This window comes from Channa argus, chromosome 16, assembly GCF_033026475.1.
Source record: "Channa argus isolate prfri chromosome 16, Channa argus male v1.0, whole genome shotgun sequence".
In the NCBI taxonomy this organism is placed as follows: Eukaryota; Metazoa; Chordata; class Actinopteri; order Anabantiformes; family Channidae; genus Channa; species Channa argus.
The window spans coordinates 18,818,803-18,834,062 of NC_090212.1; the positions used below are offsets into that span (position 1 = coordinate 18,818,803).

The 15,260-nt window shown below is 43.8% G+C and overlaps 1 protein-coding gene across 2 annotated transcripts; it reads left to right on the forward strand.

The window, feature by feature from the left end:
- The first annotated feature begins 761 nt into the window (after positions 1–761).
- Positions 762–15,166, forward strand: capn3a (calpain 3a, (p94)). 2 transcript variants are annotated; one of them, XM_067480366.1, is made up of 21 exons: positions 762–1,157; positions 1,533–1,602; positions 2,696–2,814; positions 2,923–3,056; positions 3,294–3,462; positions 3,570–3,653; positions 3,790–3,884; positions 3,998–4,075; positions 4,173–4,333; positions 5,511–5,680; positions 5,850–5,861; positions 5,986–6,194; positions 7,618–7,660; positions 7,970–8,149; positions 10,389–10,446; positions 11,518–11,582; positions 12,008–12,076; positions 12,206–12,284; positions 13,056–13,172; positions 13,936–13,994; positions 14,167–15,166. In XM_067480366.1, exons 1-21 carry the CDS (start codon positions 906–908, stop codon positions 14,191–14,193), a joined length of 2,250 nt encoding a protein of 749 aa, XP_067336467.1. In that variant the 5' UTR covers positions 762–905; the 3' UTR covers positions 14,194–15,166. The 2 variants fall into 2 exon arrangements, with proteins under 2 accessions (XP_067336467.1, XP_067336466.1); XM_067480365.1 differs by lacking the exons at positions 762–1,157; positions 1,533–1,602; positions 2,696–2,814; ... (9 more) ...; positions 7,618–7,660; positions 7,970–8,149 and adding an exon at positions 10,000–10,210 and having other exon boundaries at positions 14,167–15,116.
- The last annotated feature ends 94 nt before the right edge of the window (positions 15,167–15,260 follow it).

Here is a 15,260-nt window from a genome sequence, read left to right on the forward strand (position 1 = left end):
GAGAAAATTGCAGAAGTACAAACAATTTTCTCCACATCTGTAACTAAAGATCAGTGTCTCACATCCTTTGCAGAACGGTTTTAGGGTTTTTGCTGGAATGATTCAGTTTGAACAGTAATTGCTGCCAGAGTTATTATAAAAGAGCAAAATACACATCCTCATAATTGAAACTTTTTATTTAAAAAAATAAATTGATACAATACATTAGATAAAGCGAAATTTGAAATCTGTCTGAAAACCAAGAAAATATATATGAAAGTCACCTCCCATCGTGTGTGACAGAAAGTTCTACTTCTTTTCCTCTTAACTGCTTTTAAGACGGGGACGCCTGTTGTGTTTGCTGGTGACAAACGGTGCTGTTTAACACCAGTACTAAAAATGGATGTCGCTCCTCTTCATCATCAGCATCAGCCTGCTCTAATTATGCTGAGACTGCTCAATGCTGAGCTCCATTGAGAAGAGGTTTAAAGGGGTTGAATGCCTTCTGCTGAGGCAGGGCATCTATGGAGCACTCTTTACATGCCCTCTGACGCAGCCCGCTGGTCTTTGTGTCCCCCAACAATAATGCCCCCGGAGTGCTCCAGCTGAGGAGAGGTCATTGTCCGCGTCGGCCAATGGGAAACGAACGAACAGATGTTTATGTGATGTGTTAGTTTCTGTGCACGTGTGTGCATGTGCAGAGTAATGCAAAGGTGAATGCGTACAGAGTGAATCTCTCTGTCACACCAAGCTTTTTCACCTACTCTGTGACGAAGGGGAGGGAGACGTCACACAAGGAGAGAGCCAATCACGTATTAGCTCTTTGGATTTATGCCAGGGTTTTTAGGTTTGTAAGACTTTAGTACAAGTTGCAAAAGGCAGTTTTTTTTCCTCAAAAAAAGAAAAAAGTAGTCAGCTGAGACGATATGCCCTATACACCATCTGGCTTTTTCTGTGACCGGTTGATCCGGGAACGAGAGAGGAGAGACGGGGAAGGGTCTCTCACCAAGCCCCTCCGCTTCAACAGCCAGGACTTCACCGCGCTGAGACAGGAGTGCCATCAGAGGAAGACCCTGTTCGAGGACGACACTTTCCCGGCCACTGTGGAGTCTCTGGGCTTCAAGGAGCTCGGACACAAGTCCAACAAGGTCAAGAACATCGTCTGGAAGAGGCCCAAGGTAGGAGGCGCTTGGAGAGGTACCCTGAGTGTGAAGTGTAATTAAGGGAGGAGGGATCCATTTGTGGAAAAGAACATCAGTTAAAAGGGAACAACAGCATTTTCTCCAACCTGATAACAGTTTATTCTGTGGTGAATGGATGCTGAGATATTTGACTTGAAAATGCAGATGAAATCAAAACACTTCCCACTATTTTTCTACATGGAGACTGGAATGAAGTTGCCAGGATATTTTAAAGTGCATCTTCATGGCTTTAAAATATCAGCTACTTGTTTAATGGCTTAATAACATCTGCACTTTTGTTCTGGTTTATATTTGCCTCGGATAAACTCATCCAAAAATCAAATGTTCAAATTTGACGTTTGTCATCTGCAGGAAATCTGTGAGAATCCTCAGTTCATTGTTGGAGGAGCCAGTAGGACAGACATCTGCCAGGGAGATCTTGGTAAAGGATGCTTCTCTTAACTTTTTTGGGCTCAGTAATAACACCATGCTCACATCGTGAGGTGGGTCTGAAGTGAATGTTTGGTAGAGATTCAAACTTTGGGATGTTTGCGCCAAACTAGAATAAAACCAAATAGTGGGAAGGTTTTATTGATCCGACTTAATGGTGGAGTGAAGAATCTTTGGCGTTAAGATAAGGAAGAAATCCACTTTAAAACCAAATCAAAACTACATGCAGCAGTTTTCCTTCGGTGAAAAAAGACGGTATTTTTACGAAAGGGGGGCTTGAAGCACCCAGCAGAGAGCTGTACATACTGTATGAAACCACTTATTCAGTGTGTGTCCAGGGGATAACAGGGCATCAAATATTCCTGCTCACGGCCTCTCTCCGCCTGAAGCGGCCTCCCTAAATTGTGCTTACTCTTTTGGAAGGGAATCCAACCAGCAGCACATCTCATTGTTGTCCAGTTCGGACTGCAAATAAAAGGGGCCGAAAGGACAAAAGTCCTGGCAGGCACTGCTAACCGTTCCCTGTTGAAAAACGAACATTGTTCCGAGCACGGCAGCTAACACCCTATCACACTCCTGGTCAATCACAAAACACCACCGTCAGCGCACGGCGGGCAAGTTTTTAACTCAGAGGGACGATTCTTTCTGTGTCTGTGTCTACAACAGTGAAATCGCAGTGGCCAAGATGCATTTGCTTTACCGTGTTAGAAAAAACAATGCCAGGAAATTATACAGTATATATACAGTTTGTTTATGGAGCATATTTAAGAGACAGGAACAAAAGTCATTGCAGCATCAAAGACTTTGATAAATGTCAAATGTAAACAGAAAAATAGTGATATGTTAACGACAACAAACAGAAGTTAATGGAAAAGTCCTTAAGAGCATCAAAGAGTCCTTGAAATCATTAAAAACGCTTGATTGACTAATGACCTTCCTGACCCACCAGCCTCAATTGTAGAACAGTGAAGGCGATGATCTTTTGACCTCAGAGGTGTAGAACTGGACTGAAGGGCTTTGAACACTCTGCTGTAATAAAAGACTCTAAAAGTGTGTTTAGGTGTAACTCTTTTCCATGTGTTCAGGTGACTGCTGGTTGCTGGCTGCCATCGCCTGCCTAACTCTGAACGAGAAGCTTCTTTACCGCGTTGTTCCCCAGGACCAAAGCTTCTCAGAGGGTTATGTCGGCATCTTCCATTTCCAGGTCATTAGGGGCAGTTTTCCATGTTTGTGTAAAGTTTTCCAAAGACAATAAAAATAAAAGCAGTGGCTTCTCAGTGTCTCCCGTCGCTGACCTCCTTCTGTCCTTCAGTTCTGGCGCTATGGCGACTGGGTCGATGTCGTCATTGATGACCGCATCCCGACCTTCAACAACCAGCTCGTCTTTACTAAGTCCGCTGAGAGGAATGAGTTCTGGAGCGCTTTGCTGGAGAAAGCCTACGCCAAGTGAGTGTACTGAATATTTCTCCCGTGGTGAAGCACAGGAGAGCTGTAGAACTTCTGCAGCAGTCTCTGAATGTGTGTTTTCCTGTATACTTCCTGTACACAAGTGCAGGGGCCTGGACCATGAAGTGAGATTAGTGAATATATTTGGGCTTAACTCGGGTTTTCTGGTTCCACAAAGCTTTGCATTATTGAATCGACCATTTCTAAAATCTAGCATCTGTGCTCTTCGCTGTCCAGGCTGCACGGCTCCTACGAGGCCCTGAAGGGCGGAAACACCACAGAGGCCATGGAGGACTTCACTGGTGGGGTCACCGAGTTCTACGAGATGAAGGAGGCTCCCAAAGAGCTTTACAAGATCATGAAGAAAGCTCTGGAGAGAGGCTCCCTGATGGGCTGCTCTATCGATGTGAGTCAGACATTTGTAGCTCATGATGATGTGAAGGCTCGCATTTCATCAGGTACCTGCAGGATGTTGAAGTTGGTGCTCTTATTATTTATTTTATGTATCTGCAGTCTCTGGTTCCTGCTCACTTTGAGACTCGGACTGTGACAGGACTTGTGAAGGGTCACGCTTACTCCGTGACGGCAGTGGAAGAGGTAAAGCAGGAAGTAACTGTCCTAAGTCTGTGAGAACAGGACGGAAACATTACTGCATTAATGTGACCAAATGTGTCCAAGAAAAAAGCTGAGTAAAGACAATGTAAGTCCACGACCCCTGTGTCTTTCCTTACAGTGTAGACCATCTCAGCACAAGGACTCTAAAGTTCGCCTGGTGCGTCTCAGGAACCCGTGGGGTCAGGTGGAATGGAACGGCCCCTGGAGTGACAAGTAACAACTTTTTAACCATTTTATTTCCAGAGTTCGTTTTCTGGAACTGGACTGTGATGATGCCACAGTTTAGTTACGTTTTTGCCTCAAAAGCTTTTCCTCCTCTGTGACAGCTCTAAGGAGTGGGGCACACTGCCTAGGATCGAGAAAGAGAAGCTGCAGCACCAGAGCGCAGAGGACGGAGAGTTCTGGTAAGTCGGGTTCCATCGCCATCAGGTTACGTGGAGGTAAATAAAAAGCATCTTACGTAGAGTACGTTCCATCATGTCCGTCCCTCTTCTCATCCAGGATGTCATTTGAGGATTTCAAGAAGAACTACACCAAGATTGAGATATGTAACCTCACTCCTGACGCCCTGGAGGAAGATAAGATCCACAAGTGGACGGTGTCTGTGAACGAGGGCCGCTGGGTGAGAGGCTGCTCCGCCGGAGGCTGCAGGAACTACCCAGGTATACGAGTGTAACAGGAGTGTGTGTCCTCCCTAACAGGACAGCAGGATCACGCGTTCTGATGAGTATGTGATCGGAGCTTCTTTAAAGAAGCACAGAACAAGTGAAGGCAATCTGAAAATTCAACAAACAAATTAAAACAATTAAGCTTTTATAATAATCTAACAACAGATCTGCATATTTAATAACCGTAATAGTGGTAGTAATGACGATAATAATAATATTAATAATCTCTAAGTGGACATTGGTCAGCGTCCTTCGGCTTGTCCCTTCAGGGGTCGCCACAGAGGAACGTGTTCCGCACGTTGATTTGGCTTGTGTTTTTACGCCAGATGCCCTTCATGCCACAATCCTCCCATTTTATCCGAGCTCACGGCACCAATGTGGGGATTCAATCCCGCGGCCTTCTGCATCCCACCCGCCCTGCTTTTTTTGGCTCTAGTTTGGTTGGTACATGTAAATAAATGCCAATTAACTTCCCTTTGCATTCCATATATTACAATATCTCTCTACTTCTAGCTGAAAAATGCCTCCAGGTGACATCACTTGGTGGAACCTTCAGTTCCGATCACGTCAGCTCGTTGCTCGTACTATAATGGTTGTAATCATGGTCAACCTGATTTTCCAGAGCTCCTCAGGAGAAAAACTCCGGGTGATGTCATCTTTTTTTTTTTAGCTAGAACTGGAGAAATATTTTAAAAACATTAATGTACTTTTAGATCGTAAATTAAAGTCATAGAAAGCAAGTTGAGAATTTGGAGAGTTTAAGCAACTGAAAGTATTTCTGAAGTACAAGTCACATACACACACCAATCTTTAAGCTGTATTAAATGATCCCTCTTTCCGGACACAAATCACAATATATTTCGAGGACCTTAAAATGATGAGCAAAAAATGATGAACTTCAGTTCACAGTGCACAGTCACACAAGCCTGCAACCAAAATAAATCACAAAATAAATCAAACCCCCGTTGGAGGCCGGGACGATGCTCGGGAATGTGGCCAAAAACGTTAAGGACCTTTCACTTGAACAAGCAGAAATAAAAGTTGTCGAGTATTAAAAAAGGGCTCACAGGGGATAAAAAACTACATTCATAAGATTGAGACGTGTGAAAGAACACAAAGGTAAGAAGGCAGCAGGGGATGGATGTGAACATGGTCACTCAATGTGCCGCAGACACTTTCTGGACCAACCCTCAGTACCGCCTTCGTTTGTGTGAGGAAGACGATGATCCAGAGGAAACCGAAGTGGGCTGTACCTTCGTGGTGGCTCTGATGCAGAAGAACAGGAGGAAAGAGCGCAAGATGGGAGCCAACCTCTTCACCATCGGGTTTGCCATTTATGAGGTCGGTCTGTGTTTCATACTCGGACAAAGCATTTGCACAAAATCCTCCCTCAGCATACAAGGTTTTTAAATTGCAATTTGCTGTAGTTTAAACCAGCACCATAAAGGTTTAGCTTGAGTTTGCTTCGTATAATGACACAAACACTGATGTTGCCTCTGTCTCTTTACAGGTGCCAAAGGAGGTGAGGCAGGTTAAGTTAATTCCGCCCTATGCTGCTTGTTCTGCAGGTTTACTTTGTGCTTATTTTACATACCGGCTGTATACGTGTGTGTTTTTATTCTTTCCATTGTGACGCCCCCGTCCAGATGCACGGGAACAAGCAGCACATGCAGAAGGACTTCTTCCTGTTCAACTCCTCCAAGGCCCGCTGCAAGTCCTACATCAACCTGCGCGAGGTGACCCAGCGGTTCTGCCTGAGCCCCGGGGAGTACGTCATCGTTCCCTCCACGTACGAGCCGCACCAGGAGGGAGAGTTCATCCTGCGCGTCTTCTCTGAAAAGAAGAACACCTCAGAGTGAGTGGGTGAGGGGAGGGGGCAAGCTGAGCTGCATGACACACAGAACAGTAATATAGGGTGAAACATGTTTCCTTGTGCTGTAGGTGCTTGTTTCAGTTCTTTGATGTAAAGTTTATTTAGCAGAAGCACATGGGCACAAAAGCTTTATCCAGATTTAAAAGTTGTTGTAAAAGATCTCGACTTTACAACAAGTTGCAACACTGTCGGGAATAATTATCTTCATTGTTGCTAAAATGAAACTTTATTCTTTCAATGGTTCTCTGAAGCAGTGAAAAATGCTGAAGGTTGTTTGTGTTGCTGATACTTAGTTAGTTAAAATGATATAAATTGGCAAGTACCCACATTTGTAAATGTAGAACAAGGGTTTTGGCTTAAAAATTTCATCGAAACGATTCAATGTATAGAAACTGAAATGAACCCCTGTTATGATTCCTGTTTAAATTTGAACTGAAGCTGCAGGGTTCAGCCGCATTCTGGGGCTTTGTGAGACAAAAACCAAATTTCAAATCTCATCTGTTAGATAATGAAATTTACATTTTGTTCAGCTTTATGTGTGTTTTTCGAACAGTGCAGTCTTGTGTGTATGCCATTGAGGGTGGGGGCTTTTCTGGGTGCTTGGTGGGTGGGACACGAACCACCAACAACAAACCATTTTAACAAAGATTTAATTTATAGAGCTGGAAGAAATCGGCCCCAGTTCGAAGCTGTTATGGAATCTTTTTTAGGACAAGCGACTTCCGATTTGGCCCTGATCCGGTAAACTTTGAAAATGTTCAATACTGCAAACTCAAGCCTCAACGAGCCGCCAACCCCCCTGCTGCCTGTGGAGGACCACACAGCATGCAGGATCGTCCTGCTGCACCCTGATGGATCGGGACCCGGCTGGGAATCAGGCTGTGGGATGATGGTGCCCAGCAAACAGATCCTTGTGATGGGCTTTGAATTGCTAAACATTTAAAACCCACATGGGTCATTTTGTGAAAATAATGTGGTTAGTTTTGACCTACATGAACACAAGTTGGGAGTGGATTGTCTTTTACAAACGATCAACTTGCCTCCCAGCTAGTGCTTTACGTAGGTTAAACCTTAAGTAATTATTTGACAAGTTTGATTAGCTGCATACTTCAAGCTGCAGGTTCATTTTAATATCACTTTTTAAAAGAAGGCAACTACCAAAACAAGACAAACAGAAAGCAGCAGGTGGTACTAAACTGACACATCTTATTCACAGCTTTAGGATTTTATGGCTTCTTTAAACAGCTAAGTTTAATTTGAGCATCAGACTATAAAACCCTTAGGAAGTGTTCAGTAAGTCATTCAAGGTCTTCACCAAACTCAGGATTTTACAAAGACAAGTGCACAGTTCCAGTTGTGATGTTGTTGTAACCATGGTGACTGCTGTTTGTTCGTCTTCATCCAGGGAAATAGAGAACAGGATTGAGGCCGACCATCCAGTGGTGAGTGTTTTAAGAGTGTTGATATTAAACTGTCCTCCAAGAGAAGCTGAATTCTATAAATCTGTTGGCTTGAGTGTAATTCATTAGCGTTTATAGACAAACAGCTGCACCTCCACAAATCTTATAACACCTACTACTTTTGGCATTTTATCCAGGAGAACAGTAGACATAGTGTGACACTCAGAGAAATATGTTTTTGAATAAAAACCAAAGAATGGAGCTGACTATTGTGGACATGCTGGATCATTCTCCTAGCCAGTGTTTGTACCAGGCTAGTTAAACCAGTATGAAAGCTATTATGGGTTCACCATACAGTACAGTAGTGTTCAAAATGATGAAGCAACAACCAGCACTGCGCTAAGATGCCAAGAAATTCCTGTACTAAATCTTTTTCTCCTTGTGGCTCTTCCTCCTCAGCCTGCTCCGGCCTCGGCGGGGGAAGAGAGCGAGGAGGATCAGCAGTTTCGGACGATTTTTCAGGAAATAGCCGGAGATGTGAGTACACAGAGTGCAGGAAGACGAGGTGACTTTTCATAGAATTTCATCAGCAACATAGACCAGTTTTCGCCATGTTTTTATGTCCCACCATGATACATCGTATGTACCACATTATGTCATCGTGCTCTAGACTCTGTAGACAGACTGTTACGAGCCTGATTACTTCTAGTATACAGAACACACACCACTGGGGAAGTTGGTGACCACGGCTGGTGTTTATCAAGCATTTCGAGCCCAAAGTAGCAAATCACTCCTAACCAGACAAAAAGTCTCAGAGCAGCACATTTTTATCTACAAGTAGCATCAATTTATCACCAGGTAATCCTTCCTATTTCTACCAGAACATAGCAGAGCTGTGAAGGTCCTAACTATTGGCAGGAGATGTTGTTCAGGCAGTGACGTGTGAGTCTGTGAGAGGAGGGATGTGTGTAGCAGATAGAGTGATTGGCGAGGAACACGTGTCGTCACCACAGACACCAAGGTCGTTGTTGACTTTGGTGGGGTTTTTTTTAAAACAGGGAATAATGATAATTTGTGTCTCAACCAAGAGTTTCAGCCATAATAAATGAAACTTTGATTACAAGACTACTGAAAATACACAGATCCATTCATTTTCATGTTCCTGGAATCAACAGCAACAAAATAAACAATAGTGCCCTCAGTCCCAAGCCCGACAAAATAAAAGGGCTGCTGCAAGAAGGGAAATAAATCCTGTTCCAAGCTTATGTGGATCGGATGATCAGTAGTGGTGACTCCTATTGGGATGTTGTGGTCTTGATGCATGAAGTCCTCACTTTAAACTCGTTTCACCTTCAGCGTGGCCTCATCAGAAGCTCCTGTTGTCCTCTGCCAGCCAGGGTTAACTGGGACCAAGCAACACTAAAAGTAGTGAACATCCATGTACTTACAACCAAACCCGGCGTTTATGCCTAAGGTCTCGGGCTCCAATTGACCTTAGGTGCCTCTATCCTCCACCATCCTCCTCAGAAAAGCATCTGCAGTTATGCTTTGTCTAGTCTGGGACTTGCATGTCTACACAGACAGAACTAAAGGCTGTAGGAGGATTGAGCAGCTATTTAAATCGTGGGGAAAGAGCGTTGTGTAGTTTTAAGTGTGCGTTCATCGCAGCAGTGCTCTTTGAAGCCCAGTGTCGCTCTCGTAACATTTGCCAGCAATCCAGGAGGAAGTATTTCCCAATGTGAGACACTGGGCTATGTGTGTTGTTCGACAGTGCAGTTTTGTGTGTTTGTCATTGAGGGTGGGGGCTTTTCTGGGTGCTTGGTGGGTGGGACACGAACCACCAACAACAAACCATTTTAACAAAGATTTAAGTTATAGAGCTGGAAGAAATCGCCCCAGTTCGAAGCTGTTATGGAATCTTTTTTAGGACAAGCGACTACCGATTTGGCCCTGATCCGGTAAACTTTGAAAATGTTCAATACTGCAAACTCAAGCCTCAACGAGCCGCCAACCCCCCAGCTGCCTGTGGAGGACCACACAGCATGCAGGATCGTCCTGCTGCACCCTGTAGGATCGGGACCCGGCTGGGAATCAGGCTGAGGGATGATGGTGCCCAGCAAACAGATCCTTGTGATGGGCTTTGAATTGCTAAACATTTAAAACACACATGGGTCCTTTTGTGAAAATAATCTGCCAGCAATCCAGGAGGAATGTGACACATGAAACAAACGCTAAGAGAGAGAACTATGTTATTCGCATGACTCTCTGAGTGGCATTAATGAGTGTCTCACCAGACCAGCATCCTTGCTCATATATAGCGACGAAGAGGTGTTTTTAATGGCTGTCAGTGCAGTGTCAACCGCTTGTACACGGGGATGGTTTTTACTTTTCTTAACGCTGACATGCTTAGTCCCAGCCAGGTTCATGGTGATGGTTTTTAACGTTGTCGGCCACGAGAAACTTTCAGAGCGATTCCCACCTACTATTCTGAGATGCTTGATAAATATGCTAGAGGCAGCAGCTTTCGCCGTCACGTAGACTTGTTAACAGTGATCCACAGTCATTCGATTTGGCTGCAACCATTTGCATATCAATGAGGTAAAGCACACAGGCTTCTCTCCTCTTGCTTGATGCCAGTTGTCTGCCACAGATGTGGAGATCGTGGGGGGACATAAAGCAATCCGAGCACTTCTTGATAATCCATTAGCCCTGGGGAGTTCACACCTACTGTGGGTAACTGTTGATGTGGAACGAATAATTCTCCTGTCTCTCGCAGGAAATGGAAATCTCAGCCAACGAGCTGAAAAATGTTCTCAACAGAGTGATCACCAAACGTGAGTCAAATCTGAGGCTTTTTCATCTTTTTTTACACGATGGCAGAGATACACAAGCTCAGTACATAAGTAGTTGCCTAGAAAAGCCCTCCACTACAAGAAGTCATAAAGAATAAATTCTTAACTCAGGTTAAAGTACATGTGATACAATTGACTTGAAGTATACAGTGTAAATACTTCTGAAGTTACAATCAGAAGTTATTAATTAAAGAATTAAGAAATGTATTTTAAACCATTAAAATTAGTTAATTAATTGTTAATTAGTATTAACAATTAGTTAATAGTCAGTTTCCATCTGTAGTCCACAGGCAGGTACACACAATATACAGAAAGCAGTACAGTACAGTACAGTACTGCATCAAAACAAATTCAAATTGCTAAGTGCATTCTAGTAGTACACACACACAGACACACACACCCTGATCAGCCACAACATAAACAGTGGTCTTAATAATGTCAGCGTCTGCAGCCCCACACACAGCAAAATGTGATACACTGTGTTTAGAGGTTGTAGAAGTACACAAACTCAATTCTCAAGTAAAACTGCAAGTATTGACAAATGAATGTACCTTTTCCGCTGAACTCGAAGGATTGAACTTGATGCTACCGATCACAGGAATGTACAAATCCAGTCCACATTCGTTCCACGTCTGACTGAGAAATCAGATTCCTGCAGAAATCCACAATGTTCAACCCTTAAAACCTTTGACTTAATTTATATGCAGAACCCTTCCTCATATTTGAAAAGTTATCAACATCAATTCAACTTCTCTTCACAAACATCACAGTGCATTAAAAACACTGCTAATTAAATGTGTTTTCCTTTAAGAATCTGCACCTGTGAAAGCTGTCAGATTAATATAATAGGATATACAACATGCCCCTCTTATATGCAAGAGGGCGTCACGGTTGCATTTATTAGAAATACTCAGTACGTGAGTACATATACTTAGTTACTTTGCACCACTGACGGCAGTAAAATGCACTGGAAGAGTCTTGTGTGTTACGGTATGTTTAATAAAAAGATGTCAAAGCCTCGTACAGCTCTGACGCTCTGTGTGTTCCCTGTAGATAAGGACCTGAACACAGAGGGTTTCAGCTTGGAGAGCTGCAGGAGCATGATTGCTCTGATGGACGTATCCTTTGTATCGAGTGCATCGGGCTGGATGTGTTGTCTGTACGAGGCACAACCTGCCGAGACCCATGGCGGGGTCAGTGATGGACGCTCAGGCCTCACGTCACCACCACACGAACACAGTGACACCTCTCTCTCTTCAAGTGTGCCATGTTCTCATGTGCCTCACCCAGGCTGTGTATTTAAACAAAGTGTGTCCTTTTAAATGTACGAAATCCACTGAGCCGACACCGTAAGTTTATCATTGTCAGAAACAGAAGTTGTAATATTTATAGTGTTGTGTTACTGGCTCTAATGTGACAATGAAGTCATGTTTGGCGTCAGTTTTGGCTCATACATCTGCACAAACTCTGAAACCAGGTCGTTTTCTGAGCTGACATTGGCTGATACGTTACAGGATTTTAGTCTTAACTGCTTCTGCTTTAGATGGATGGGACCGGCCGACTCAATCTACAGGAGTTCAGACATCTGTGGAACAAGATCAAACAGTGGCAGGTGGGAACGAAGCTTCTCCCTCATTCCTTTTCCCCGTTAGTGTGCGAGAAAGAGACTAAAGTCACATTGTAGGAAAAAAAAAGGTTCACATTACAGGTTTACATTAAAGTCCCATTTGCTCTCTTCCAGGGAATCTTTAAACATTACAACTTTGATCAGTCTGGCAGCATCAACAGCTATGAGATGAGGAACGCTGTCAACGATGCAGGTAACAACAAACAAGGACAAATCAGGAACCCGTTTAGATTTGCTTTGGAAAGAATAAGCATGTGACCAAGTGCCTTCTGTTTGTTATTTTATTTGATGAGTGTCCACTTGTGGCAAATACAATTGATAAGGTTTAGAAAGACAGCGAGGCTTTAACATCCCACAAATCACGCTGAATGTCTGGACCCAAACAAAACCATGAAGTCCTGCACCCTCTCTGCAAACCTCCACAATCCCATTTTGTGGTTCTGCACAGAGAACCGAGTCTTGGAAGAAAACCTGCTCCAGACAGGAGACCTGAGGCTGTGGTGATGGTTGTCTTCTTAGTGTGACTGTGCTGCAAAGCAAACAGCCAAGACAAGCAGACTGCCCCTCAGGACAAGTCTCTGACTGACTAAACCCTACAGACCAGCTTTGTAGAAACTTTAAGTTAGGAGTTCACAGACAGTTGCCGTCGAATCTGAGGGAACTGGAGAGGTGCAAAAAGTGAGGGGGTCTGAATACTTTCCAAAGTAGTTTTTTTTCTGTTAACATAACCATGTTCAGTTTGCAACGGACTGAAGACAGAAATTTGGTTAAAGCAGCTTTCTGGACCTGACTTCAGATTGAAAACCATCTATGCCAGCAGCAAAGGGTCTTCAGTGACAACTTGTTTGACCTTAAGCTTTTTCTTCCATTTAAAATCGTGACTTTGAATCCTGAGATCACAGCATGAACTCGCCCTCTGAATGTCCGTGTCACTGTGTGCTCACTAGTCTTCTGTCCCCATCAGGTTTCCGTCTCAACAACCAGCTGTATGACATCATCACCATGCGCTACGCCAACGAGAACATGAACATCGACTTTGACAGCTTCATCAGCTGTCTGGTTCGGCTCGAAGCCATGTTCAGTAAGTCGGTGCATCGCCCGCACTGTCACAAATATAGTACGTTAAACGATCCAAGCACAGTTAAAGTATGTACTTCATAGTAATGTTGACACTCTGTCCCACATTTTAAACACTGAGGGTCAAAAACACGCCCAGTTTTAATTCTTGCATCTTAAGGGAGCTTGCAGTAACCATTCCTCCTGTTCAGTCCGACCTTCAAAAGATCTCTCATGCCAGTGCAGATAGACGCAGACTGACAAAGGTTGTTCTGGTCTGATGGGTACGAGCTCCTCCGGCTCTACAAAAGCAGCCTCAGTAGTCTGAGTGAGAAAGTTATAGAATGTATTTGAAAGTATTTGTCATCATCCTTCAATTGCAGCTCTGCAGAGAAAGTGAGGGACCTTTGCACTTTTTGAAAAGATACCTGCTTGATTACAGTGGCTCGAACTGCTGAAGCCTCATATTAGCTTCAGATAAATGTTTGAAATCAGTTTTGCCCAGCGCAGACACTGTGGATGTTGTTCCCCCATTGCTTGCTTTAAACGTTCATTAAAGAGGAATCTTGTGAAGACCCACCTGAACAAGAGGAATCACTGCAGCAACCAACAACAGTTGAATTTGTTCATACGGGCACTTGACTGTTTCAGCTCAGTGGTAATTAAACTGGAGCTCGATCGCCACTGAGCCATTTTTTTTGGTCTATTTGCAATTGATTGTTCTGTCCTTAAATGATACAAACCAGTCTGGTTGCGTCGTAGTTGCAGTGTGATGTTCTTCTCTGCAGGGGCGTTCCAGGCCTTTGATCAGGATGGAGACGGTATGATCAGACTCAGCGTCCTGGAGGTAAGAGCTGGATGTAAAAGGTTCTCACTACAAATGTTTCGCTCAGCACAGAGCTTCCATGTATTCATCTAGGCGACGGATTTGTCGCGTTGCCTGCAGCAAAAAGTGGTTCTGAACCAAATATGTGCGTAAACCGCACTTCTTGAACTCTTTTTCTTCTCTTCATGCCCAGTGGCTCCAGTTGACCATGTATGCCTAGAAAGGCCCCATCTTCTCCCAGGTGAACTCCACTCCACACGAGGACCAGACCTGCCAGCCTTTACCTCAACATTCAGTGTGCCCGGCCGCCATGAGCTCTCATCCACCTCACCTCCACCCTCCCCTCAGTAGCCAAAATGTTCAGCCTGCTTTCTTCATCTCTCTCTCTCTCTCTCTCGTTTGTCTCAGGCATTTTCCATTTCCTTCTCTGCATTTGTCTCGACATTATCATCAAAATATCAAGTCTCCAAGTCAGCAGCTTTGTTCTAATTTTGAGACATTTACTGTTACAGTTGTACCACACTTTTCTCAGGCAATAAACACACACAACCTCCTTCCCCCCCCCCCCTGTGGCAATACCTCACAGAACCTCTACCTGTGACAGGGCAACTTTAAACCACCTCATGTTTTCTTCTGTTATCAATCTGAGCAACAACAGCTGTCTTCCTGTATCCAGTTCAGGGAACTAGGCCCTCTGGTGCCCAACGGATGAACCTGTGAATCACTCCACATGCTACAGACAACCAGCAATGTATTCACAGTTTATCGGCCCCCTACCCCGTTTTTACTTATCGTTGTCAATAAAACACAGCCAGTCACCTTTTACCCGACTAGCAGTGCGCTCCAGTCCCCCTGGTGGACAAACTCAGGCATCTTCCTTTCCTCTCAGCTTCAGCTCCATCAGCTGTCCAGTTTGCCAGTCATTCAATTCTGCATGTGGATGGATGAGATCCAAGAACAAAACTGTGGAGCCAACCAGTTGTTTTTCTTAACACCGAAAACTGGATTTGAAATCGTATGGCTAATTGTTTGGACCTGCGGCTTTTTGTGATTTTCCTATTAAGGCTTTGGTCAAATGAGTGTACTGCATTTTTAACCATTTTAACCAAATGAATAAATGTGTAGATTTTTTGGTTTGACTGCGTTAACAGTGGATTTGATGTGAAATTGTGGTATCGTTTTTTTTTTTTTTTTTTTTTTAAATAACATTTTTTGATTATTGTGATGTATGCATGTAGTTCACAAACCCCATGAAAGAAGACCCCCGGAAATAGTTTTACAACATTT

Excerpts from the sequence above, each read along its gene's own strand:
- capn3a (XM_067480366.1), top strand. The coding sequence starts at position 906 with ATGCCCTATACACCATCTGGCTTTTTCTGTGACCGGTTGATCCGGGAA. Across the intron at positions 1,158-1,532 it reads TCGTCTGGAAGAGGCCCAAG|GAAATCTGTGAGAATCCTCA; the intron begins GTAGGAGGCGCT and ends TGTCATCTGCAG. Across the intron at positions 13,995-14,166 it reads TCAGACTCAGCGTCCTGGAG|TGGCTCCAGTTGACCATGTA; the intron begins GTAAGAGCTGGA and ends CTTCATGCCCAG.